Source organism: Saimiri boliviensis, chromosome 13 (assembly GCF_048565385.1).
Source record: "Saimiri boliviensis isolate mSaiBol1 chromosome 13, mSaiBol1.pri, whole genome shotgun sequence".
Classification (NCBI taxonomy): domain Eukaryota; kingdom Metazoa; phylum Chordata; class Mammalia; order Primates; family Cebidae; genus Saimiri; species Saimiri boliviensis.
Window position 1 is genome coordinate 35454790 of NC_133461.1, and position 26398 is coordinate 35481187.

Consider the following 26398-nt stretch of genomic DNA (forward strand, 5'->3'; position numbering starts at 1 on the left):
CCCCATGCTTAATCCCTCTCACCAGCCTCTTGCTGGTGTAACTCTTGGACAGTTTTCATTTCCGAATTATCCTGCTTTCTTATATCCTCAATGAACATATTTGAAAAATTCTATTAAGTTGGTTGTTTTATTTAATGTCTTCTAAGCAAATAAGTAGTAGTTTATTGGCAGGGAGTGGTGTTTCACACCAGTATAACCCCAGCACTTTGGGATGCCAAGGCAGGAGTATCACTTGAGCCCATGAGTTTGAGACCAGCTTGGGCAACATAGTGAGATGCCATCTCTAGTGAAAATTAAAAAATAAAAAATTAGCTGAGCATGGTGGTACATGCCTATAATCCTAGCTATTTAGGAGGCTGAGATGGGAGGATCACTTGAATCAAGAAAGTTGAGGCTGTAGTGAGCAATGATTGTGTCACTTTATACCATCCTGGGCAACAGAGAAAGATGCTGTCTCTTAAAAAAGAAAAGTAGTGTATTATGTGTGCTATATTAATAAGTTTATTAATAATAGCGCTCTTATCAGAGTAAGTTAATAATTCTTGAGCTTTTGAACCAAATGTAAATAGAATATTTTCCATATTTGGATCTTTCTTCAATTCTAACATTGGAGTAGGCAGTTTGCTATTTTGGAAGCAAAATTTTGTCTTAATGCATATTTTAAAGTTGAAACTTTGTTACCTTGTTAATTCTTCCTTCAGCAGCTTTGAAGGACAGTATTTTTAGGGAAGAGGAGGAAAGTGAGTACCAAATTTTGGCAGTGTTCACCGCATGTCTTAAACACTAGTGGATCTTAAAAATTAGGTGAGAAGGAATTACTTTATAGTATCATTTTGCTCTTTTTTCTTCATCCAGGATGAGAATTTCTTGAAATAGACATGTTCGAACTTGTTCAGTCTCATTGCAGACATCTCCAGGACTGGCATTTCTACTACCAGGCTTTCTGCACCCATTGCTCGAAAGCTCCTTGTTTTGTTTTATGCCATTACTTTATCCCCTAGGCCACACTTGATACTATTTTATACTTATCTCCTTTCTCACTTAAAACTTTCAAATACCCAATTTTAAATATCTGTTGACTCAAGTGCAATGTAGTTGCTTCTCCACTCTCTTTTCTTTCTTAGTAATACTTCATCTTTACAAAAATCATTGGAATGCATTGGTGACCAATATTTGAACACCCTTCTATTTATCTATTGTGCTTCATGCTGGCGTTTCCTTAGCTCAAGGTAATCCCACACAGCCACTGGAGTCCTCAGTCATAGAGAACTATGGATGCCCTGACCCTATCCTACATTTGCCTCTCAGAGAGCTATAGCCAATCCCTTGCCTCCTGAAGAGTTGTATTTATCCTGTTATCTCCCTAAATAGTTACAATTACTATTTTCTGAGTTTTTCAGTTTCATAGGATTGGGTTAGTTTTTGTGTTCCCCCAATGCATTTTATCTCTGTTGTTTTACAACTTTATTCCATCTCTGTCTTATTTAGTCTTTTCCAGTCAATCTAAATTGGAGCAAATGAGATCCAGCCCAGAGACCATGTAGATCAGGAAGCTTTGTGGTTAGCTGATAACTAAACCAGCTTTGCAGATGCCTTTGATGCTTTCCAGAGCACATCTCCTTTTTCTTTCTTTCCTATTTGAAATAATAGGAAATAGGAATCCATGCATGCTACCCTACTTATCATGTTGCCAGTACAATCAAGCTTTTATTAACCCTGCCATCACTTTCTCTGCTGTACCTCTGAGGTTCAAGTGGCATAAATTTTTTTTAATTGCTCAGATTTAATAGAGTACTCTCATCATGGGTACTGCATAGAAGCAGGCATGTTTTTAAGGACATTTAAAGACAAAACTGTTGGCCAAATTATTCAAGAATAAAATTTATAATTAGGGATTTTTACTTAGGTGAGTTTCATGAGGATAGAAAAAAAATTATGGTGGCCATATAGCTAGTATTTTTCAGAGGCAATCAATTTTAGAACCAACATAGAGGAAGGCATTTTCATACATTATATTATTTAATCTTCACGTTGGTGATCTGGAAAGCATTGATTTTTCATATTCTAGATGAGGAAAGAGATGGTCAGAGAAATCAACATATTTGCTCAGCAGATACAAAGTCATGTTTGTGGTTCCCTCAAGTCACACATTTCTCTCTCTCTCTCTCTCTCTCTCTCTCTCTCTCTCTCTCTCTCTCTCTCTCATTAAGTTTTGCTCTTGCTGCCCATGCCATAGTGCAGTGGCACAATTGCAGCTTACTACAATCTCTGCCTCCCAGGTTCAAGTGATTCTCTTTCCTCAGCCTCATGAGTAGCTGGGATTATAGGCCTGTACCACAAAGCATGACTACATTTTGTATTTTTAGTAGATACAGGGTTTCACCATGTTGGTCAGGCTGGTCTCAAACTCCTGACTTCAGGTGATCCACCCGCCTTGGCCTCCCAAAGTGCTGGGATTACAGGCATGAGCCACAGCGCCCAGCATGCATTCTCTTAATTATATCACATGTACTCACCTTGATATGAAGGTGGAGTAAAGAATGCCACATATAGTACAGGAATATATAGTTAAGGTTTAAAGATAGAAACCACAGAATAAAGAGGAGTCAGGAAAAGTTTCTGAGAGGTTAGAAAAATGTGTAATGTTTCTGGTTCTTCACTTTAACAGTCCAGCATTTCTGAGAATGGTTCTTATTTATGAGTTTCCTGAAACTGAAACAACGTCATTAACAACGACAACCTCTTACACTTTTCTCTGTTGTTTCACGTACTTAAATGGAAACTTAACATTATCCAGTGTGCCTGGAAGTTTGGGCTCTACTTTTGTTATGGCAAAAGCTGGTTAGGAAATGGAAGTCTATGTGTGTCCTGGCAATTTCGCCGGTTAACTGATAGTGCACCTGATACCGTTGATTCAAAAAATGTATTTATTTATTTGATTGTTTAGCATATGATATTGAGGCAGAGAATAGGGTCTAGAGACAGGGAAATGAAAGCCAATTGGCGCTAATTTCCTAAAGCTGGATTAAAAAGGAAAACACCTGGGTCTGGAGGCAGGCCTTCTAAGATCAATTTGTGCTCACTTCCTAAAGCTGGAGGCAAAGGAGAAACCCCATCTCTCTACGCCTCAGTAACAAAGTATCAAAGGCTACTCCCTGCACCACCTCCTTTTCCATTGGATCTCAGATGGAAAGGGCAAGTGCCTTGGATTGCCCTCGGGCCACGTGCAGTCCGTGCCTTCACGTGCATAGGGCTCCAATTCACTCTGACCTCTAATTGGCCACAGGCCAAATCTTTCAATTACATAGTGGATAGCCAATCCCGACCTCAAAAGGGGGTATTTAAATCCGAGAAAACTTTGTCACCTGGGTTCTGAGCTGCTTGCTGGGGTCGGCTCCCACCCTGTGAAGTGTTCTCTAGCTTCAACAAATTCCTCCTTTCACAGTTTCGTTCTTTTGTTACTTTGCGCAGTTTGTTCAACACGCCAAGAACCCGGACATCTCACACTCCAGGCCTGCCTTCTGGTAACAATATGTCTATTATCTTATAGCAGACACTGTGCAAAGACTATGTAAGAGGTTACGTAGTCAGTTACACAGATAGTCTAAGCTGTTTTAGATCTTAGGATCCAGCAGGGCACCCTGTGCAACGGCGCGGACACCATCTAACGTGCTGTGATACGAGTCCAGAGCTTCGTGTCTCTTAACCAACCCTGCGGTATCTATGTTTGCTAAAATCAGAAAGACCTGCAGGCAGAAGACTGCCACAAAAAACGAGGGAGAGAGTATCTCTGCTGTCGAGTAATGTGGGGGGATTCCCTTAGCATGTTTCCTAACTGAGCCGTGTTAGTTGATTCTGTCCTGCTCCACTCTCTTATGAAGCAATTCAGAATCATCTCGGCATCTGCTCAGCTCTCTCTTGAGGCGCCAAAACTATCTCACCAGAATATGCCCCAGTTAGACCTTGTCTCTTCCTTAACGGGATCCGCTGGGCTTTGAACAAGTGGTAAAAGCAATCAGTGCTAAGGTAAGGGAAAGGCTTTTCTTTTGTCTATTTTTTTTTTTTTTTTTTTTTTGTCCCAGCCATTTCTTTCTTTAATTACCCTGATCACTACCTGCAGAGACACCCTGACTTTTTCTATTTGTTGATGATGCTGTGTTTGAAGATTCCCAAGTCTTCATTAGAACCCTTCTATCATTTTTTCTGCTTTCACTTTTAATTTTCCAGAAATTTTGAGCTACTGTCATCATTTGTTTTTTCAATGATAGTATAGATATCAAATAATAAAAATAGTTCTGTGATTTCAATTGCATTTTGAGAGTCAAGAGACTGAGGAATTGCTAACCCTCTTGAACAGGTATTTTGATTTTAAAATATTGCTGCAATATTTGGGTTTAAGAAAAACATTGTCTATAATTATATGTCCTAGGTACCAAAGTACATTTTTAAATAATGAAACATATGCTTTACAATATTAATCTATGTGCTGATATTTTGTATGCATGCATATATTATATGTTAATATTTATGCTCTATGTTAACATTCATCTATCCATACTTTTTATATTGACCTCAACTTACTAACAATCACAGAAACTATTAACTTCCCAAGTGAATCCTTCTTGAATCATCTCACAAATAGAAACCAGCCTTGATAATTTTAAAACACAAATATCCCCATTATCTCATCAATCTCCATTATCTTCATATTTTTCCTGGCTTTAGCATATAATGAAATCCTATTTTTTCCATTGTAGTTGAATATGCAATTTTAAAATTATTCTATTTTAAATAACTAGATCAAAATGATTCTAAAATTACTAAACTGATATGATGTTTTTTTTTTGTTTTTTTTTTTTTTTTATTATGGAACAGCTCACCTGAGTCTAAAAGCATAATGAAACACAACTACATTTGTATAACCAAATTATTTGATTGAGCACAGTTACTGCAGGGAGTTGAAATAGTATGGAACAAACAATTATTTTTTTTTCTATATATTTAATTTTTTTCCTAATATATTTGTATGCAAGGCATATTAATCTGTTCTGATGCTGCTAATAAAGACATACCTGATATTGGATTATTTATAAAGGAAAGAGGTTTAACTGACTCTCAGTTCAGCATGGCTGAGAGACCTCAGAAAATGTTAAATCTCAGTGGAGGGCATATTCAATATTAACTGGATATAAAGTTTGATTGGCAAAAAGTAAACATACTCTTCTTCACATGATGGCAAGAAGGAGAAGAATGAGCAAAAAGGTGAAAAGCCTCTTATACAACCATTGGATTTCATAAGAACTCACTCACCTGACTATCATGCGAACAGCATGGAGATAACCGTCTCCATGATTCAATTACCTCTCACCAGGTCCCTTCTAGGATGTAGGGATTATGAGGACTACAATTCAAGATGAGATTTGAGCCGGGGCACAGCCAAACCATTTCACAAGGTTACAAATATATTTTAAGAAGAAAGGTATTGACTGACTTGAGAATAAAAACTTTGCTTATTTTGCTTGTGCAGACATATAAATTTTAAAACTTTTTCCTCCCAATTTTCTTAAAAGATTTATCTAGGTTGATGTACCTTACTAGTACTCACAAACTCCTTCACTGTTAGAAGCTTGCTTATTATGACTGTGTTCAAGAATACATATATTATCATAGAAGTAGCACATCAAAGTATTTTTCTAAATGGCATTTAGATGTTCAAATGGCAGCAGTTTAATTTAATTTTTAATGTTAAAATTCTACCAAGCAATGTAAGTGTTAAACACAATTTAAGCATACATGTTGACCTCTAAAATGTTTAAAATTTGCTTGGTGACACAAATCTAATTCCTTGAATAAAAATAAGGTGTAATTAATTGCTAATTTTTTAAGTTCATAAATGATAAAAGTATACAAGAAATTCTCAAAGGCTGGGTTTCTTAGGTATAAGTTCACAAGAAAAAAAAAAAGGAAGAAGGTAATTGACTAAGAAGCATGTGTAGGACTCACATCACTGCAAAGGAAAAAAAAGCTACCCATGCAATATAGAAGGGATTAGAAAACTGGACTTCCTGAGCTGGCTATGTTTTAATTAGCTATGAGAAAATGATATCATCACTACCTTTCTGAGCTCTGATTTTCTCATCTGCAAAGTAAAATCTTTGCATCTGATAATCACTAAATTCTCTATTAGCTAGAAAAGGTTCAAGTATGCAGAATAATGTGCACGAAGGGACATTGGTAAGAGAGACAACTTACATGATCAAGCCATGAGAGAAGTGACCCCATTAGGGAGGACATATTAAATATTAACTGGAGATAAATCTTGATTTGTAGCATGATATCAGATTATATAGGGTCTTAAAATCAGGCTGATGAGTATAGATTTGTTGTGAAAGTAAATGTGTACCCACTGGACCTTTGGAGAGAGAAGAGCTGCAGAATAAATGCAGTACTTAACAAAGAGTAATTAGATAGTGAAATGGATGGATTTTCCCCCACTGATGGATTGGAAAAGGGAGACCCTGGGGTTAGAGAAGCCATTCATGAGGTATAACTAAGCTGGATGATGAAGTATATACAGAATTTTATGATGGTCAAGAAGTTCGCAATCTCTTCCTGATTGTACTTCTGATGTTATAGAGGACAAACATCTGCTCCAGTAATCACTTTCCTCATTTGTATGATGAGAGTGCTGGCCTCTCAATATAACTCTAAAATTTTATAATTATCTGGAGACAAATTATTCTTCATATTGCACAACAAAATCATTTGGTTTTTACCAAAGAAGAAACCAAATAGTAATTTATTTTTTATTCAATATTTGAAAATATGAATTTCATTGTGGATGGTGAAACTTTTTTAGAGAAAGCATATGTGCGTGCATGAGTCCCATATTATTTTTCTTATTTATAGTAGTATCATATCATGTACTCTAAATCAATTAGCAACTGTAACTTTGTCATGTGGATTTTCTTATTTCACTATAGTTTTGTTGAGATCATCCTTTCAGTATCACGTTGGGGATGACTAAACTACAGTAGATGAAATCATTTCACAACACAGTTATGCTAGCCTCTTCCAAGATGCATTCTATAGGTCTTATCAGCAGGAAAACAGCTCCCAGTATGAGTGACCTCCAGGATAAATAGGAAGCCAACTGTGATTAGAAATATCTTTTAGTGGATTTGTACAACCCAGAGGCAGTCATGAAACTTTAAGTCTTTGACAAAATACAAGTCAAATAGAAGGAGGAAAGGCAAACAGGCTTCTATGGGAAAGAAATTTTGGTGCAAAATTTAATCCAAAGACAGTAAGATTCTTCTTTCCTCCTCCCATTTTAGCATAGGACAAATGACTAATGCTAGAGAACAAAATAAGGAACATTAACTTGATTTTTAATTGCTGTGGATTTCAGGGGGATATAGGTTTATCTGAAAGTTAAACTAAGTCTGGCTTGACATGTATAGGAATGAATAACTAAAAGCTTTATCCTTTTAGTTTAAGGATTTGATTCACTTTTTCTTTCATCTTCATCTCCAGCCTCCAATCCTCATTCCCCTTAAAGTGTATGTCATCTAGGGAATAGTAACATATTTAAAAACATTTAGCTTTAAGTAATTAACCAAATGATAATATAATTATCTTTTGGGCTTTGATCCAGGCACTGTCCCTAGTGCTTTGGAGAATACGATTCTCTGGTAGGTTAGAGTCTAGTGATGAGAATGAGAGTAAAACGCATGTAATTATAATAAAAGACAGAGGCATAAGTGCTAAAATCTGAGGATAGTTCAGTACTGAGCATGCCTGGCAAAAGAGAACAAAATTAGAAGAAATCTTTCAAAAAGCGTTTTTATAAAATCTCCTTCAAAATAGATAAAATACTTCAAATGGAGGCAAAGTTACAGCTCTCAAAAAGAAAGGACAAAAAGTATTTGTCCCCCCAAACTGATCCAGACTAATTGATTTGTACCTTACTTGCAATTCACATATTCAATGCCCCCTGAGTCTGTCACAACTACCCCATTTAGATTCTAATCTTTTGCCTAAGCCGTATTTCCAGTTATCTGTGGAAAGTTCATTCCATTTGGATATCGAATATTAACTCTAAGCAGACAAGCAGAACTCTGTATGGGACATGTTGGTGCTTAAGTTATTTATTTTCGAAATAAGCTCATCTCTGTCATTATAAATACCAGATCCAGGGCTACAAAAACTGGAATTTAATTTAATTATTTTCTTTTCTTGCCTGTTTCTGTAGCATCTTTTCCCATTTTAAAGGTCTATTCCAGTCTGTCACCTTTTACCCTCAGTCTTGCCACAACTCCCACCTCTCAACTCCTGGAATGTTCATCCTTATGCAGGCCTTTGTTTCTCACTGGAGTTAACCATGCTTCAGCAGTGACTTGACTTCTGAACATAATTGCCATCTGTCCATGGAGTCTTCTTTGGAGTTCCCCCCACGTATGCTCCTGGCTGTTATTTTGTGCTAATCCCATTGCAATGGGACTGACTTCATGAGCTAGCAATTTCTGCAGTTGCCCAGGGTCCCAGACCCAGAAGGGCATTGCAATTGTTTCCATTTTTTACTCTTGCTGTCTTGAAATTCTTAATAATTTTTGAACAAGTAGCCCCACATTTTCACTTTGCATTTGGACCTACAAGTTATGCAGCTTTTCCTGCATTACAACATTAATGTTTATTCACATTGTATTTAGTTAAGAGTTTTTCCAGGAACTGTCCTTATAGTTGGATTCCAATTATCTTTCAAGCCTCCAATGTCAATGCCAACATCAGAATCAAGATTTTCCTAGTTTTTCAGGAACTAAAATATAAGGATTTTAAACATCATTCTCAATTATTACACACTACTCATTTTCTACAGAATAATTTTCTATTATCTTGCTTGAAGATTCTATCAGTATTACCGAGCATGTCTATGAAATGTTTGGCAAGGCTTACGTTGAAAACCACAATCAAAAATTAGTTTTAGAGAACCTGGTACTGCATATCTAGTTGGTTTGACATTGAAGATATTGTCCCTTATCTCAACCTCCAGAAGAGAAATTGCATTCAGCTCTCAGTGCTTAGGGGAGATTTGTGTCAAATTAATATGTTGTTATTGATGACAAAAGTGATATAATTGATCATATTTTCATTGTAGCTTGGATTGTTTAGATATTCATAGTCAAACTGTAAATAAAACTCTGTCTCCTCACTCTGTCCTGGCTCTGATGCTCTAATTTTTGTCTTTTTTATAGGTATCTATCCATATTTTTGCTTTATATGTATTCATTTTAGCAATCTCAAATCTTACATGCCTGTCATATGTAAGTGCTCAATAAATATTTTATGAATGAGTTAGGCATAGTACAAACAGTATTCCATGATAAAATGCATTCCTAAAAATATGTGTCAAATACAAAAAAAAAAATGATAGGTTATCTTCTCCGAAAACTGTAAAACAGTATTTGTTAATTATATTTTGACTTTTAGGCACAATTTTTGACTTCATATTATTGGCATTTATAAAAGCTCTTTGTTCATTTTTATTTCAATTGACATAACCAGTTTGAGGCATCAGATTGACACTGAGAAACCACCACCCTTATGTATTGCAATCTTGTGCTTTGCAAAAATTATAGTAAATTTATGATACCTAGACTTTAATCATTTGTAAGTTTTTCTATTCTGCTTTCATTAAAAAGATGCAAACAAAATAAACAACAATCGCATGATTCTGTGCTATGGCACCCTCCAAAAACTCAACTGTTGAAGGGTAAGCAGGTCCTAGATAATTAACTGATATGCAAATGATAAATCTCGACTATAAAAGTCCATTTAAAAGTGACAATACATAACCTGAGGAAGTGAGGTTACCTTTTAAGTTAAGGATCTCTGTACAAATAATGCATTTAAGGAAGAATATCTTATTCCCTCACCCACTCCTCTTTTCTTTCCTTCTGAAAACTGTTCTTGCCCTTTTCTCAACCCCAAGGTTTATTTAGATCTTAATTATTATTTATTTGTTTTATCTTGGCTTGGTTATGTTTCCCAAACCCAGACAAGTTCAGACTTTTCTTTTCATGCCCTACCACTTGGTATAGTTTTAGGTATATGACTGACTGACTTTTCAATTTACTTCTTTTCATAAGGATAGCAAATTTTATATGGACATGTGGTTTTTTTAAAGAGATGGCCAAAAGGGATTCAGATCCGTATAGGTAATGCTATCTGTGTGTCATTATTGGGGGGTGGTTAATAATCTGGTCCAAATATAGTGCTTGTACATTTTGAATATAGTGAGACATTCATATCTTCGTAATACTGCTACTTGAATGCAACAGAGAGCTGGCCCAGTTCCCACATTTCCTATTATCTGCTTAAATTCCTTACTCTGATAGTCAAGAAGTTGAAATATGAAATTCATCAAAAATTCTTTATTCATTTTCAGAATATATAAAAATTACCACAATTTTAATATAATAAAGTATATCAAAGGCAACTGATCAGACTGAAATGTGGTATTCAGAATAACTCTGAAAATATTAGAATTGCTTATATTTTTAGCATTTTATACAGAGTGTCTGTTTCATAGATGTGTTGCTATTTATAGATAGCAAACAGAATCTAGTAATGTTCCTGAATAATTAACCAATGAGTTTCATTTATATCAAGAAGCAAATGAATAAGGTATTAACATTCAGGATACACCAAACAGAAAGCATAGGGATCTTTAATTCATGTGTGAATGAAGACAGAAGCAACATGTTGAATACAGCATTTTTTCTTTTAAATTGATTTCCGTATTGTATATTACTAAGTTGATACACAGTGAAGAGATTTCGCTCAATTCTGAGTCCCATCAGCCTCTACCACATCTTTAGTAACACACACACACACACACACACACACACACACACACACACACATATATATGTTGTGTAAAGAGTTGGCATGGAAAGGGTCATCAAAGAGAAAATATTCTCCCCATTAGTTATGATAGCTTCACTATGTATATTTTATTGGTGAACATTTCTGTTCGGGGAGAAAAAGGTTAATACTTTTCTGATTAAGCTTATATAAAAAACATGGCCGCATTTATATTTAATGCATCTAAACGAGGATTTCATGAATCTTAAAGAGGATTTCTATTCTGCCGGATCTGGTACTATTTCTAAGTACCAGAGATAATAATAGGCTTAATTTATATCTTATTTAAAAAATTCATCAAATCATTTTCACACCTATTCTCTCATTTGAGCCTTTCTACTGCCTTGTAAGACTGGTTAAGTGCGTGTCCTAATCCATCTTTAACAAAGGAGCAAATTGAGGCACAGAGAGTTCACGTGACATGTCAAGAGACATGCTTTAAGTAAATAACAGTCCTAGATAGATGTCATATACTATGACTCTCTCTGCTTCCAGATTATAAAGACCATTCTTGACCATAAATGCATATTCATACAGAAAGGTGCAAAGCAAAAATCAACCAAATTTTAAAGTATGTATGCTGGAACTTCATACTGGGAGATTTCTTCCAATTTAGACTGGATGTGATCCCTTGACTTACCTATTTTTAATGTAATATGTATGTGACTTTGAATCTTGTTAGCAAGCACTATTGGACCTTTAGTCATTCAATCATCCAATACTTTTCTCTGTGAATTTTGCCTTTCTGTAAGTTGCTTGTCTTTGTAACAGGTTGTTCTACTTTATTAAATTTGCTAGTCACTTCTTTATGGTGTATTTTTGTTGAAGTAGTCAAATGCATTGCTCTTTTTCTTATGTATCACATAGAAATATCTTCCCTCAGTTCAAATTTTTAAAAATCTACAGTTGAATAACAAGTAGAACCAACCCCCTTCAAAGAAAACCACTACATTCTTCTCAACAAAATAAAAATCAATGTGTAGAAGACAATATATAAATGAATATAAAACATAGGACACACTGAACATAACACATAAATAACAAATGCAAATAAAAGGAACATGATGTTTCAATTCTATAATTTATAAACATAGAACAATTTTATAAGCAGCATTGTTGAAAATGAAGAGAAATGTTCATATTTATATTATGTTGGAGAAAGTATTGTTGATACAATGTCTTTGGCATTGAAATTGGCAATATTTCTCAAAAGCAAAATGTATGTTCTTTTTGGTCTAGAAATACTGTTTCTCAGGTATAGATAAATCAGTGTAATATGAATGTTTAAGCATATATATCACAGCTTTGTCTATAATTAGAATAAAAGGAGGCCATCTAAATGCCTTTCATAGATAAGTAGCTAAATAAATTATGGTACATGGATTAAAAAATTATGCCTCTATAAAAAAGAATAAGTGCTATTTATATATCCTTATATAGAATAGTTTCCATTGTATATTAGGGCTATTAAATTATAATTAAAGGTATATATTATGTTCCCCATTGAATTTAGAAAGATGTATAAAGGAAGAAGGAATATGTATGTGCTTGTATTTATACAGACAATAGTGTAAAGTTAAATTATTAACTGATGCATTTGAAAAGGAAAACTAGAAGCTTGAGGTGGGAAGAAAACTAAATTTGCACTATATACATCTGTACCATTTAAATATTTTGCTAATATCTTATTTGTTAATTTTCTAAAAGGACCAGATGATTGAAAATCAAAAACCTTAGTACTGAAAATAGTTGGAAAAATAGAATAAACTTTAAATTGTTAAAAAGATCTTTTCCAATTTAGTTTGCATTTTTGTTATCATTTGAATCTTATGCAACTGATATAACAGATCTACTTATGTTTTCCTAAAGATCAAATATATTTCTAGGATGATTCTATCATTTCTTTTCCAAAGAAATATAAGTTTGAGAAACTATAAGTTATCATTTTCAGTTCATACTTCTCTAATTGATCCCTTACAATTATGGGGTTCTGATTGAGATAGGTTTTCAAAATCAGAGTATGTCAGAACTCTGAGGGACCCCAGATATTTTGTTACCCAATCTTGGTTTGGGAATGAAACATGAATCCAGTAGAGTATTTTTTCTCCCAAATTAGTACATTTCACTCACATAGTGAAATTTAGGATTGAGTTAAAATAAAATTTAATGCTAAGTAATTTGAGACAGAGTCAGGAAATAGGAGTTTTTGAACCAACTGTATATCAGGTTGCTGTCTGTTCTTGGACAAGTCTCTTGCCCTCTCTGTGATCCAGTTCTTGCAACTTAGAAATGATTGCTTAAAGTCAGTGCAAAGCCTGTTTGCCTTTAGTCCATATTTACTGAAAATGATTGGTAAAATTCACTTATCAACTCAGGAATTTACTAACTTTAGCAGTCTCTGAATTTGCAAGAACCCTAGTTTTCCAAACTTTCTGGATCTACATAAATGCTTCCGTCTTTCAAGCTATCTTAAACAAATGAATATTTATTTAAAAAATTCCTCCAAGCAGGACATTTTATGAGTTCTTATAAACATTTTCCTAGGTAAATAAGTCACATTTTTCTCAAGTTCTTCAAACACAGTGAAAACCCACCTAAAATATTCTTTCTTTGATTACTTATAGCGCCAATTTTGTCCAAGTTGCAATATGCTCTTTTGTTTTTTCATTGCTATTCCACAGAGGTTAAGTTTTATATTTTTCATTGCCTGTATCTAATTAGCACTTGTCATTATAACAGTAGTTTCAGCATAAGAGTGAGTGAAAACAGATATTTTAGACTTAAAGGAACTTTCCGAATTGTAATTCAGACCAAATATTGAATTTTCAGTCATTGAGAAGTAGTAGTTGAGGTAGGAAGCAAGATGGAAAGCTGATAAAGGCGTATCTCTAAGGTTGGGGCCTTTATACCACCTGGACTGTAATCCTACCCTCCTCTGTGGGGAGAGAAGATGAAAAAGCAGAATGTAGAAACTGACCCATCCCTCAGCAATCCAGATCCTTCTGTATATGCACCTTCAAGAGACAAATCTGATACACAAACATATAACTGGATCTGGAATTACTGATGCTAATAACTTTTTCTATTCATAAGGAAAACCAAGGTCTAACTCTAATTCATTTTCATATTTTTGAAATAAAAATGGAAAATTTATTCTCCCAGGTTTCTTGGCATATCTTTGGCAAATCCCCTATACAAACTTACTTTCATTTGCAAAGTGAAGCCAACTTCCTTAGATTATACATTTTTTTTTCTTCACTGTTTCTAGAAAAGAAAACTGGTTTCAATAAACTGAAAGAAAAAATATCTGAAATATGTAATTTAAAGAATATCTAGACTGTGTCCAAATAAATTTAATGATTGGAGTATACACATTTAGATTCATTTTCTTAAAACGAGGTCATTACAAATTTTTAAAAAATGTCATTATATAATGTCTAAGAGTTCATGAGTAAAAATTTCTATTTAATATGTCTTTCTAAGATCTCTTAAATGAAATCGCCTGTGATTAAATATCAACATTCTTAATAGTTTAAAACATTCACATTTTATAATGATTACATTTAGAACTCATATTAGCTATATCCAAAGCCTATAACTAAATTTTATTTTCCTGCAGGCAGAATTCACAGCCATGCGGGAGCAGTACATGCGGGGTGGGGAAGGCTTCATCATCTGCTACTCCGTCACTGACCGCCAATCATTTCAGGAGGCTGCCAAGTTTAAAGAACTCATTTTTCAGGTCCGCCACACCTATGAAATTCCCCTGGTGCTGGTGGGTAACAAAATTGACCTGGAACAGTTCCGCCAGGTGAGTGCCAATTTTATCTAGTAGCTTCTGTCTTTTGCTCTGAGGATGCATAGTACAAAATATGGCTGCTTTCTAAGGTTCACATTGAGAATTATGAGAAAGAAATGATGCATATGATTTTTCTAACAAATCATAGTGGTCCCACGTAAATTGTGTTGGCCACTACAATATATTTCACCATGTATGCTATTTTTCAGAGAGTCCTTACTAATGCCACATCTCCTAGGATCTGTTGTTATATGCTGAAATAAAGTAGAAATGATTCTTGTTGACTTCTGAAGTGTGGCCTTAAGAGTTCTGCAGATTGTACATTGTACTCAGATTGTACAAAGTAACATTACTGAGAAGTGTCATGCAAATTAAAGTTTTGTAAATCTAATTCTCTAAATTGAGCTGCTTCGATATTAATTGAGATGCTTTATCTTTGTTTTTATTGACCTCAAATTTCAACTGGCTTTTAATAGTTCATGTTCTCTCAATTAATGATTTATTTTTAGCCTATTTAAAGTAGTCAACTAGTAAAACCTTTTGCTGATGTAGGAATCATCATGAAAGAAAATAGTTGTCTCCTATGTTAAGGATATTATAAATATGGATTTTCACACCTAATACATATTAAGTTTTCTTAAATTGAAAATATCTTACATAGAGTTCATGTGCACAAGTTGATTCTTAATGGGAAAAGTATTTCTGTGATTTAGTGCAATGTATTTTTGTGGTGAGATTTTATACATTTTGCTTGAGAATCTAAGCATCTTAAAGTGGCAGCTAATTATTGTTTTAGGAACTATAATATTTGTTCATCTCTTCTGCACCTGTTCTACTGTCTTACTTTGCTGTTTCCATTTCTCCAAAGACATGCTCAGCATGATATGGTTGCATTTCTATGGGTTAATCACTCAAGTTTATCTCGTCAGTTAAATATGAATCTATTCTTAAATACTTGGCAGTTGGAGGCTTAGTAGCTGAACCTTTCCTATATTTATCTGAAGAGTGCAAGTGCATTACTTTTCTTGCAGCATCTAGGAACCATTATGACAAAGCACACTCAATGTATCATCAGGTGATCACATGATCATTTTTGTTGCACTTCTAAGAATTCCTGGAAAACAAAAAACCTCTGGTGGGGTTTCAGTTAGGAAAGCTGTAAGTGACTCTGAAAAGCTAGTGAATTTGAAAACATTCTGAAAACTTTTTCAGGCCAAAATTAACTAAATTTTCTCTATAGTGATTGCTCTGCATGACTCCAAAGCTGGCTGACATTTACTTCTCCATCACTCCCCAGACCCTGTCTTCCCAAGCTCAAAGGTGATCCTTCAGGTCTCACAAAGGCATGTTTATCAGAACCCCATCTCAGCCTGGATAATTAGCTGCTCCTTTTAGATTAGCAGTGAAATGAATCACAAGGATCACAAATGTCACTGAAATAAAAACTCAGGAAAATATATTAAGTTGAGTAACTGTGCAGATTTGACAGTCTTTTCCTTATAGATAAAATCAAGTACTGTAAACAGGATAGTCACAGCAAGTGCAAAAACCATGAGAACGCAAATCGCAATCTTTATAAAACTGTCCATGTACCACTGTCTCCAATAACGAAGTATTGATGTACAAATTTGGCTTCTGGCTGAGGTTGTGATAGAAATAATTATTCTTAAAACTGCAGAGTGGTTTTTCCTTAGCAAAATGATTTTAATTCGTACTTTATTTTAATATTGTAACTGCCCTATGTAGTTGTAAGCCAAGCATTTGAAGAATGAGGACATCTGACAAATAAATATATTAATGGGAACTGACTTTACTCAACTATTGCAGCTAGTGACAAAATTAAGACTAAAACGCCATCACATTATACTCTTTTTGTTCCTTAGTATTTGAAAGTTAGGTTTCTGTTCCTTCATGTAAAAAAAAAAAAAAAAAAAAAAAAAAAAAAGCTAATTAAAAAGGAAAACTAATGATGCTCATTCATAGGTGGTTTGCAGCTCAAAGGAATTCTGTGAGGATTCCTAGAGTAATAAAGTTAAACTCTCAAAGATGAAATTACGCTGCTGCTATTGTTTAGTGGTGAGAGGCAAAGAAGTGGGATTATCACTAAGCAACTCATTCCTTATCAGCCCACACTAAAAGAGTTTGGAAGGAAAGAATCCTGATGGTAAAAGCTGTCTCTTTTCATATTTGGAAAGATTAGGTTCCTATATTCTTAATGCATTAGGGGAAATCCCAAGGCTCTTTCTAAAAAAGATAAAAAATAAATAAAAAGACAACAAATGTTAGTGTATTATGTGTTTATCATTATTCACCTCCTTGAGCTAAAATGTGGAAGGACTTAAAGAATAATATTTAATTTGTGAACACTATTCATTTCTATGGTGATGATACTAATGACACATTTAGTATTTTTAAGGCTCTGTGCTGGGCACATTACACACATTATTTTATTTAATCCTCGCTGCAAGACCATGAAGTAGGCTCCTTTATACTTATTTACATATGAGTCAACTGAATCTCTAATACATTCAATAACTTGTTCAAGGTCACACAGCTAGTTAGAGTTGAGAGATAAAACTCAGTGTGTTCTGACTTAAAAATCTCACTATGTCCTATGGTTGGCCTACAAACAATTGTCATTTTATCATGAATTTATTTTTTATGTCAGCTTCTAGATTATAGCGTGCTTCTCAGAGCAATAACATCTAATAGACAAGGAAAAACAGGAAGAATCAGGGTGATAATTATTTGGGTGTAGAGTGGGCAGTTCCAGGCCATGGAAAAGCCAGTAATAGCCCCAAGTTGGCTTCCTTACCCTTTTGGTGTGAGGAAAAATCAAAATAAGGAAAATAGGGTTCAAAACTACTGGAAAACTCTTCCATAACAGCCAAAAAATTATGTCCAAAGCTTATGCAGACTATCCTAAAGCCTGTCTTGGCAGAGCCCCATAGCTCATGCCTGTAATACTAGCACTTTGGGAGGCCAGGGTGGGAAGATCTCTTAAGTTCAAGAGTTCCAGACCAAGCTGGTCAAAATGGTGAAACCCCATCTCTCCTTAAAAACAAAAATTAGCAGGGCATAGTGGCGGGCACCTATATTTGCAGGTACTCAGGAGGCTGAGGCATAAGCATCACTTGAACCCGGGAGATGAAGACTCCAGTGAGCAGAGATCACATTGCTATACTCCATCTGGGCAACGGAGCGAGACTATTCGGTATCCAAAAAAAAAAAAAAAAAAAAAAAAAAAAAAAAAAAAGTCTCTTTTAATTTCTGAGCAACATTAGGTTCTTGAGCTTCCATGGTCTTTGTCCCTATTTATGCAAGCTTCTGTTTTTCTACTGGATAGTAGAAGGAGTTAATCCCTGATTTCTCTTTTTGCAAAACCCTGACAAGCTGTGCAAAGTAGAAATAGTCTATGAATGAAATACGTTTCAGGGATATGAGAGCTAGATTAGAAAGTTTATGTAAATTGCAGACCACTAACGGTTTTATCCTGAAGATATCCTGAAGATAAACTTCTTGGTCCCAACATCTGAATTGCATCTTAATTCTCAGCTTCAGGCCTTGAAACTCTGCTTCCCACAGTCTACATAACTCTTGAAGTACTGAGTTGAAATCATGAAAGGCCTTTATTTGTTCTTTAGTGAGGTATCTAATTAAAACAGTTTCATTTCTTTACTGAGAGGGGTATTTGGAATTGTGAGAATTAGAAATTACTGGATTAAGAAAAGCATAACATCTATTTAGAGTTATATCAAGCATCTCCTTATCTTTGGACAGTGGTGATGGTTGTGGAATATAGTAAAGGAATGAGTAATCTAGTCCCAGTCCTCGAGAACTTTCCATTCTCCTCAGGATCTATGCAAATGATGACGTAGGGAGAAAACTCTACTATAAACAATGCAATTAAATGTTGAATAATACAGCACAATCTATAAGTGCAATAGTTTTTGAAAACCAGGAAAGACCGATGCGGGTAGCACATTTGAAGAATCAAGATGCTGAATGAATGGATGTCTTGACCAAGTAGGAAAAATAAGGTGAATGGTGTCATTCTTTTAGTAAGAACTAGAAATACTCAATCTGGGGAGGAAGAAAGAAACCTTGGGTCTTAAGAGTATACACAAGCAGTAGAGTGATCAGTGGGAAACTTGGAAGGTCAGTCTGCCTAGTACACACATATCAAGCATCCTAAGCATAATTTCATAGATAGTTTCTCTCTTGAAGACACATTTAATCAAAGACAAAACATAAATATGTATCAGAACATATTGGATATGGTATAATGCAGTAATTAATTGCAAATACAACTCAAACTTAAAAAATAAAAGAGTATTGCTTCTTTATCTTTCATTGTCAGTGCACTGGAAAATTTATGTAAACATATTTTCTAAGTGATAAGGGCTTATTTTTTTGAAGGGAAAAAAAGATTCAGTAATTTACTTATTTTGAGATAGACACTCAAATTCAACTAATGATTAATTATCCCTATTTATCTTTCAATAGTATTTTGTAATGTTATTTAATTAAATAAATGTGAATATATTAACTTCAATTGAGACAGAAAACAAAACAGATTAGAGTTTCATATGATTTATTCAAACTGGTTGGTTGTAGAACTGGAATTTGAGTTTTCTTAGCATATATATACACATATATACACATATATATGTATATGTATGTATATATATATATATATATATATATACACACACACACACACATATATATGTGTATGTATATATGTTTTCACTATTGCCATTAATTTCATTTGATTAATTTTCCCAATGGGTAACAAGCACTCTTTTAGAATCTGGGAGCACACAGATGAACTTGACAGTGAAAATCTCTATATGTAATATTGTGCAGTTACAGTGGGGGAGACAGACAATGAACAATTTGAGTATGGGTATGTGTATTCTACCTGTACAATGCAAAACTAAAATTATACACACTCAAATATGTATGTACACATACACACATGTGTACACAATTCTGAGTAGTGAAAAGAGCAAAGAAGATAAATGAAGCAAGGGAAGGGGTTGGCCTATGGAGTGTAAGAGTAAGAGCTGTATTTTCTCTAGGGTGATCGAGATGGAGTCTCTATAAAGATGGCAGTGATCACAACTCAGGAGTGTGGGGAGGATTTGGATGAGGAGGATTTGGATGAAGAGTATTCCAGACAGAAGCAACAGCATTTATAAAATCTTCACTGTTGGATTTAGCTTAGCATGTTCGAGAGCCATAATAGCTGGTCAGGAGGCAAGGTCAGGTTATATAAAGCCTCAAAGTTCTTTGGTAAGGATTTGGATTTAAGTGTGAACAATCGTTTAAAACATTTGAACAGAACTATGGTATGAATACGTTTCTATTTAGTCAATCTTGCTGTTGGGTGGAGCAACAATGAAACAGCGAGATGCATTTGGAGGCTCTTTCAGTCATCAGGGTGAGAAATGTTAGTAGCCTGAGTGAAAGGGATAGTGCTGACTGTTCGTGAATTCCATACTCATACCGCACACTGACAGGATGGCAGGTGACAGGATTACAGTGAGGTTTACAGACCTTTCATGTAGCAACATACTCTGCTACATTCATCAGTGGTACCTAAGGTCATCACTGCATTATCGCGCAATTCACTGGGTGTCCATGATGGAGTCCTGATGACATTGTTAGAAATGTACTCAGCATACAGAAACTAACAGATTATGCAGTTGAAATAATCAGATAGTCCTGGGTTTGAATTGTTACGCAGATGATTACTCTGTTCTTGGACAAATCAGTGGCAGACACAAGATGTGTACCTAAGTTCTTCAGAGAAATACTTCCTGCCCAGCACAGGGGTAGGAAGATACAATTCGTAGATAGCTTCCAGCCACTAAGTGCTTAAAAGGTCAACCTCAGCTACATAGAGTCTCATTTCCGGTCTCATTTCCAGTTAGGTGTGGACATATATTTCTAGCCATTTCAGCCCAGTGTGAAATACTGACGGGCAAATCTTTCTTGAGAGCCCCCCACTAGTTTGGTAAAGACTCTGTTGGGGTTGCATTAACATTCAGCTTCTCCCTCTGCTCAACCCTGCTTCCTTCTCCTTCCTTTCACAAATGTTGATTCCTAATAGACATCTTGCACTCCAGACTGTCTCTGTGTCTACTTCTGTAAAATGGAATGATAATAACTTCATCATAGTTTTTTGGGTGGAGCAGATGATATAATGTCAGTAGGGTATCTAGCACAGTGTGTGGCATAGAGTAGTGACCCAATAAAATACTGGGTGCTACTATCTTCATCCCTCATCTAGACTATTACAGTAGTCTTTGGATTATTATTATTCTAATATTATTCTTTCTTACAAATTAGAAACTGGCTAATCAAGTACATACGAATTGTGTGAAAGCTAAGAGTAATTAATGTGGGTGAAGGCCTAGGGAGCTTTCGGATATACACTTCAGCATATGGATTTTGCAAGATCAATTTTGAAATTATTTCCCAACTTTTCAGCTGTCAAAGTAGCAATTCTTTAATAACTAAAATCTGCCTGAGAGAGCTTTGAAGAAATTATTGCATAGTATCTGAGCTAAGTAAAGGCAAGTAATTTGCAGATAGACAATAGGCACATACAAAAGATTCCTGGCCATTCCAGAAAAGCTAAACTAAGTTTTAAATTTATGGAAAAACTCATCTTGGATGAGAACTGTAGTTCTGGTCTGGTTGACCCCAAATCAGAAGAGATAGTACCACCTGTGAACTTCATTAGAAATACAAATTATTCAGGCCCCATTCTAGTCCTGGTAAATCAGAAACTCTGTGGGTAGGCACAGCAATCTATTTTAACAAATTATCTGGGTGATTCTAGAGTACAGTATGCTAAAGTTAGAGAGCCAGTGGGCTGAATATAAAATGAAGTACATGAAGGATAATTTTATTTCAAATCACTATGAGAGCATAGAACCAAAAAGTGTTTTAAAGGCCTTAAGTGAAATATTTGAGACCTAAAAGAAAAAAATATGTATATACACATACAGTATAATATATACCTAATAATACAGGTGTGTATATATATATATTATATATGCACATATATACAAGTATATGTATGTGTGTGTGTGTATATATATATATATATATACACACACACTTGCATATATACAAATGTTTATAAAATAATTTTAAAATAAAAATTAATGCTTATATTAAAAACAGTCATGTTGAAAGTATTACAGATTCAATCTAGTTTCCCAGGCAAATTTGTCATTTAGAAAAATCTAAATTTCACTGTTTATGTTGCACATGTACACCTAAATAGACTTCCACTTGATAGTTTCATGTTTCATTGGAAGAAAGCTTGTGTCTCCTCAGATTGAACTGACATTGTAACTGTTTGCCTCCCCTTTTTATTTAAATTGTCTTACAATGAATTGTTTGGTTTTCATGGATCATTGACTGTGTTTGTAAAATTGACAAGCCAGAAAAGGCTTTGGGAAATAAGCTTGTTTCTTTTAAGGAAAAGAAAAAAGCAAAGCTGTTAAGGAATTGGACTGGTTCCTTGAAATGAAATCCAAAATTACAATACCACTCTTGACTGATCTTTTATAATTTTGAAAACCAATCACTTAAAAGAGATTCCAGAAAGGAAATAAATACTGAGTGAGTAAAGTCTTTAATTTTCTATTACCCTAACTATGATTTGAAGTCTCTATGTCCTTTCCCAGGTATTCTTGCCTGCCCAAACCCTAACATTTACGGGAAATTTCCTCAACTCTGGGCAGTTAGGCTTCTGCCTGTACTCAATAATCAAGTGTACAGGGAGTGTGTGTGTGTGTGTGTGTGTGTGTGTGTGTGTGTGTGTAGTTATATGTATTGATGTAGGTGCATTAGACAATTCAAGGAAATACTGTGAATTCGAAAGAGTGATATCCATAGGTTGAATTACAAGTACTCAGAATCGGGAGAACTAGCTGTGTGTTCATGAAGTGCTGTTTTTTTTTTTTTTTTTTTTTTTTTTTTTAACTTAACCACTTGCTTAGGAAATTACATAATCCAACTTTTAAAAATTATTTATAAATAATTACAGATGCACAAGAAGTTACAAACAAATGTGTATAAAAACCCTGTGCATCCTTCTCTTAGCATTCTCAATGTTAACATCTTATGCAACTAGAATAATATGAAAAACAATAAACTGACATTGATTCAATGCATAAAGTTCATTCAGATTTCGTCAGTTATACATGTACTCATGCATGTGTGTGTGTATAATTTGATGCAATTCTGTCACACGTGTAGCTTGCTTAACCACCACCATAATCAAGATACTCAACTCTGCCATTACTCTGAGGCCTGTCATGTTGTTCCTTGTGCATCTCCTTCCTATCCTACCCCCAACCCCTGGCAACTATTAGTCTACTACCACATTTTTTATCTATGTATTTTATTTTTTGCTTAGTATATAAATAAAATGAGTTAGCATGCATCCTTTTGAGATTTTTTTTCTATTCTGTATTATTTCCTGAATTACATCCAAGTTTTTGTTATCAGTAGTGTGTTTCTTTTTATTACTAAATAGCATTCAGATTTGGATGCATCACAATTTGTCTATTCACCCTTTCAGGAACATTTGAGTAACATAGAGTTTAGTGCTATTATGAAGAAAGCTGCTATGGGCATTCATACACAAGTTCCTGTGTGAACATAAGCTTTTACATCTCTGGAATAAATGGCCAAGAACACAGTTGCTAGATCTTATGATAAGTCCATTTTAGTTTTAAAAGGAAATGCCAAAGTATTTTCCAGAATGGCTCTATTGTCTAATATTCTCACCCTTGCCAGCATTAAATGTTATCACTATTTTTCATTTTAGTCATTTTGATCAGCATATAGTGATATCTCATTATGATTTTAATTTACATTAGTCTAATGATTAATAATATTGAACTTACCTGTAGAGGATATTCAGATAGCAAATATATTCATCTTTTCATGAGTATATTTGCTATCTGAATATCCTCTACAGGTAAGTATCTGTGCATGATTCTGAACATCTTTTTATTTACCTTTTTAATTGACAAGTAAAATTATATGTATCAAGTACAACACGATGTTTTGTAAAATTATACATTGTGAAATGGCTAAATTGAACTATTTAACATATGCATTACCCAATATACTTATTTTTTTTTGTGGTGAGAACACTTATATTCTACTCTTAGTGATTTACAAGGAATTGCACATTGTTATTAACTATAGCCACTATATTGTAGAATAGATCATTTGTCCTTATTACTCCTAACTAGCTGAAATGTTGTATCCTTTGACCATCCCGCCAACCCCTTCCTGCAGTCGCTTGTAACCACACTTTACTCTTTCTATGAGTCCAACTTGTTTAGATTCCATGTATAAGTGAAAACATGAAGTATTTGTCTTTCTGTGCCTGGCTTATTTTGCCAAACATAATGCTGATTTTCATTTTCATTATAGTCATTGACCATTTATGGTTGGATTGTGTTTTTTTTTTTTTAATTTGAGTTATGAGACTTCCATTTTCTAGATTCAAGGCCTTTTTAGATATGTGACTTGGAAATATTTGCTTCTGGTCAGTAGTTTGTCTTTTAACAGGATCTTTTGAGTGAAAGTTTTAAATTTTAATGAACTCAACTTACTGATTTTTTTTTCCCTCTTATGAATTATGGTTTTGGTACCAAATCTAAGAACACTGCCTAGTCATAGGTACCCAAGAGCTTTTCCTATATAACTTCCTAAAAATTATATCATTTTATGTCTTACACTTATATCAATTATCCATTTTGAAAATTATTTTTTGTATAGTGTGTTTTTTTTTTTTTTTGGCTGATGGATGTTTCATTGCTCCAGCATCATTTATTGAAAAGTGTTTTACTTCTTTATTGAAATGCTTTTACACCTTTATAAAAAATTAATTAGGCATATTCATGTGGAGTTATGTCTGCATGTTCTATTCTGTTCCTTTGATCCGTCTATCCTTCTGCTGCTACCAGACTGACTTGATTACTTCAGCTTCAGCAGATAGGGTCACAAACTCTGCTCTGTGGCATCTCCTGGACACCTGTGTCAGTTGACAGCTCAGAGACTTACATAAACCTTAACATCAATAATTCCTCCTTCATTTTTCTTATTTTTAAAACATATTTTGGTTGTTTTAATGCATTCTGTTTCTTTGTTATTTTACAGTAGTAATTCTGTGTTTACAAAGAACTTCAATGACATTTTGAAAGAAATTAAGTTAAGCCTATTGGTTATGTTGAATTGACATTTTTACAATGTTGTGTTTTCCAATCCATTCATATGTTTCTACAAGTATTTAGCTCTTCTTTGATTTCTTCATGAGCATTTTATAATTTTAATTATGCAAATATTGTCGATGCTACATTCATACCTATGTATATAATTTTCTTAGTAACTGAAAATTGTATTATATTTTTGTTATTAAAATTTTTATTTTCAATTATTCCTTATCTGTATGTTTAAATACAATTGCATTTTGTGTATTCATGTAGTATTTTGTAACCTTATTGAACACAAGAGAAACTCATTAGTTCTCAAAGTATTTTGTAGGTTACTTGGGGTGTTCTATATAGACAAGCTTGCCATTTGCAAATAGTTTTTTTTCTTTCTTTCTTATCTGTATATCTTTAATTTCCATTCCTTGCTTTTTTGCAATGGCTAGAATGTCCAGAATTATTTACATAAGTGTAAGGAAAGTGTAAGGAAAGACATCTTTGCCTTATGCCCAATCTTAGAGGCAAAGCATTCAATTTTTCACCATTAAAATATTTTCTATAGGTTTTAAAATAGATATCCTTTATAAGTTTGAGGACATTCATCTGTATTCCTAATGTTCTAAAAGTGAATTTTGTTTTCATAAATGGGTATATAATATGCTTTTCCTGTGGCAAATAATATTATAATTTTTTTCCTTAGCTTACTGAAATGATGGACTACACTAATATATTTTGAATATTTAACCAGTCTCACATAGCTGGAATAATTCACATTTTATCATAGTGCATTATTATATGCATATATTTTTCTATAATATTTTGGTAAAATTTTGTTCAATTATTTTCATTTAAGTTAATGAGATATACTGGTCTACAATTTCTACATTTCATGTAATCTCTGTTGTGTTTGGGTTTTGGTATAATACTGGCTTCATAATATGAATTACAATACTTTCTAATTCATATTATGGAAAGAAATTGTGTAAAATGTGTGTTAATTCTTTTTTGAGTATTTGGTAAAAATTTCTAATGATACCATCTGGGCCTGGAAATTTCTTGGGCAGAAGGTTTTAAAATAAAAATTTGAGTCTTCAACAGTTATAGAACTATCTTATTTTTCTATTTGGTTTTGGCTGAGTTTGAGGAGTTTGTGGTTTTCAGGAAGTGGTTTATTCCTTCCACCTTACTGAATTGATGAGTGTAAAGTTGTTCATGATATTTCCTTGTAATCATTTTAAAAATTTATTTCAATGAAAAATTTGTGTATATCTATATCTATATATGGCATATAACATAATGTTGTAAGATATGTATATATGGTAAAATGGTTGCTAGAGAGAAACAAATTACCATATCTGTCATCTCACATAGTTGCCCATGGATCTGTTGAGATGTCTTCTATTTCTTTTCTGATTTTATG

The 26398-nt window shown here is 34.0% G+C and overlaps 1 protein-coding gene across 1 annotated transcript in view; it reads left to right on the plus strand.

Moving 5' to 3' along the window:
• The window catches only part of RIT2 (Ras like without CAAX 2), a 381462-nt gene that overhangs the window by 183316 nt on the left and 171748 nt on the right, over positions 1–26398 (plus strand). Inside the window, exon 4 of the mRNA XM_003924709.4 lies at positions 14546–14737. Coding sequence (XP_003924758.1) covers positions 14546–14737 — 192 coding nt within the window. The remainder of the gene's footprint in view (positions 1–14545; positions 14738–26398) is intronic.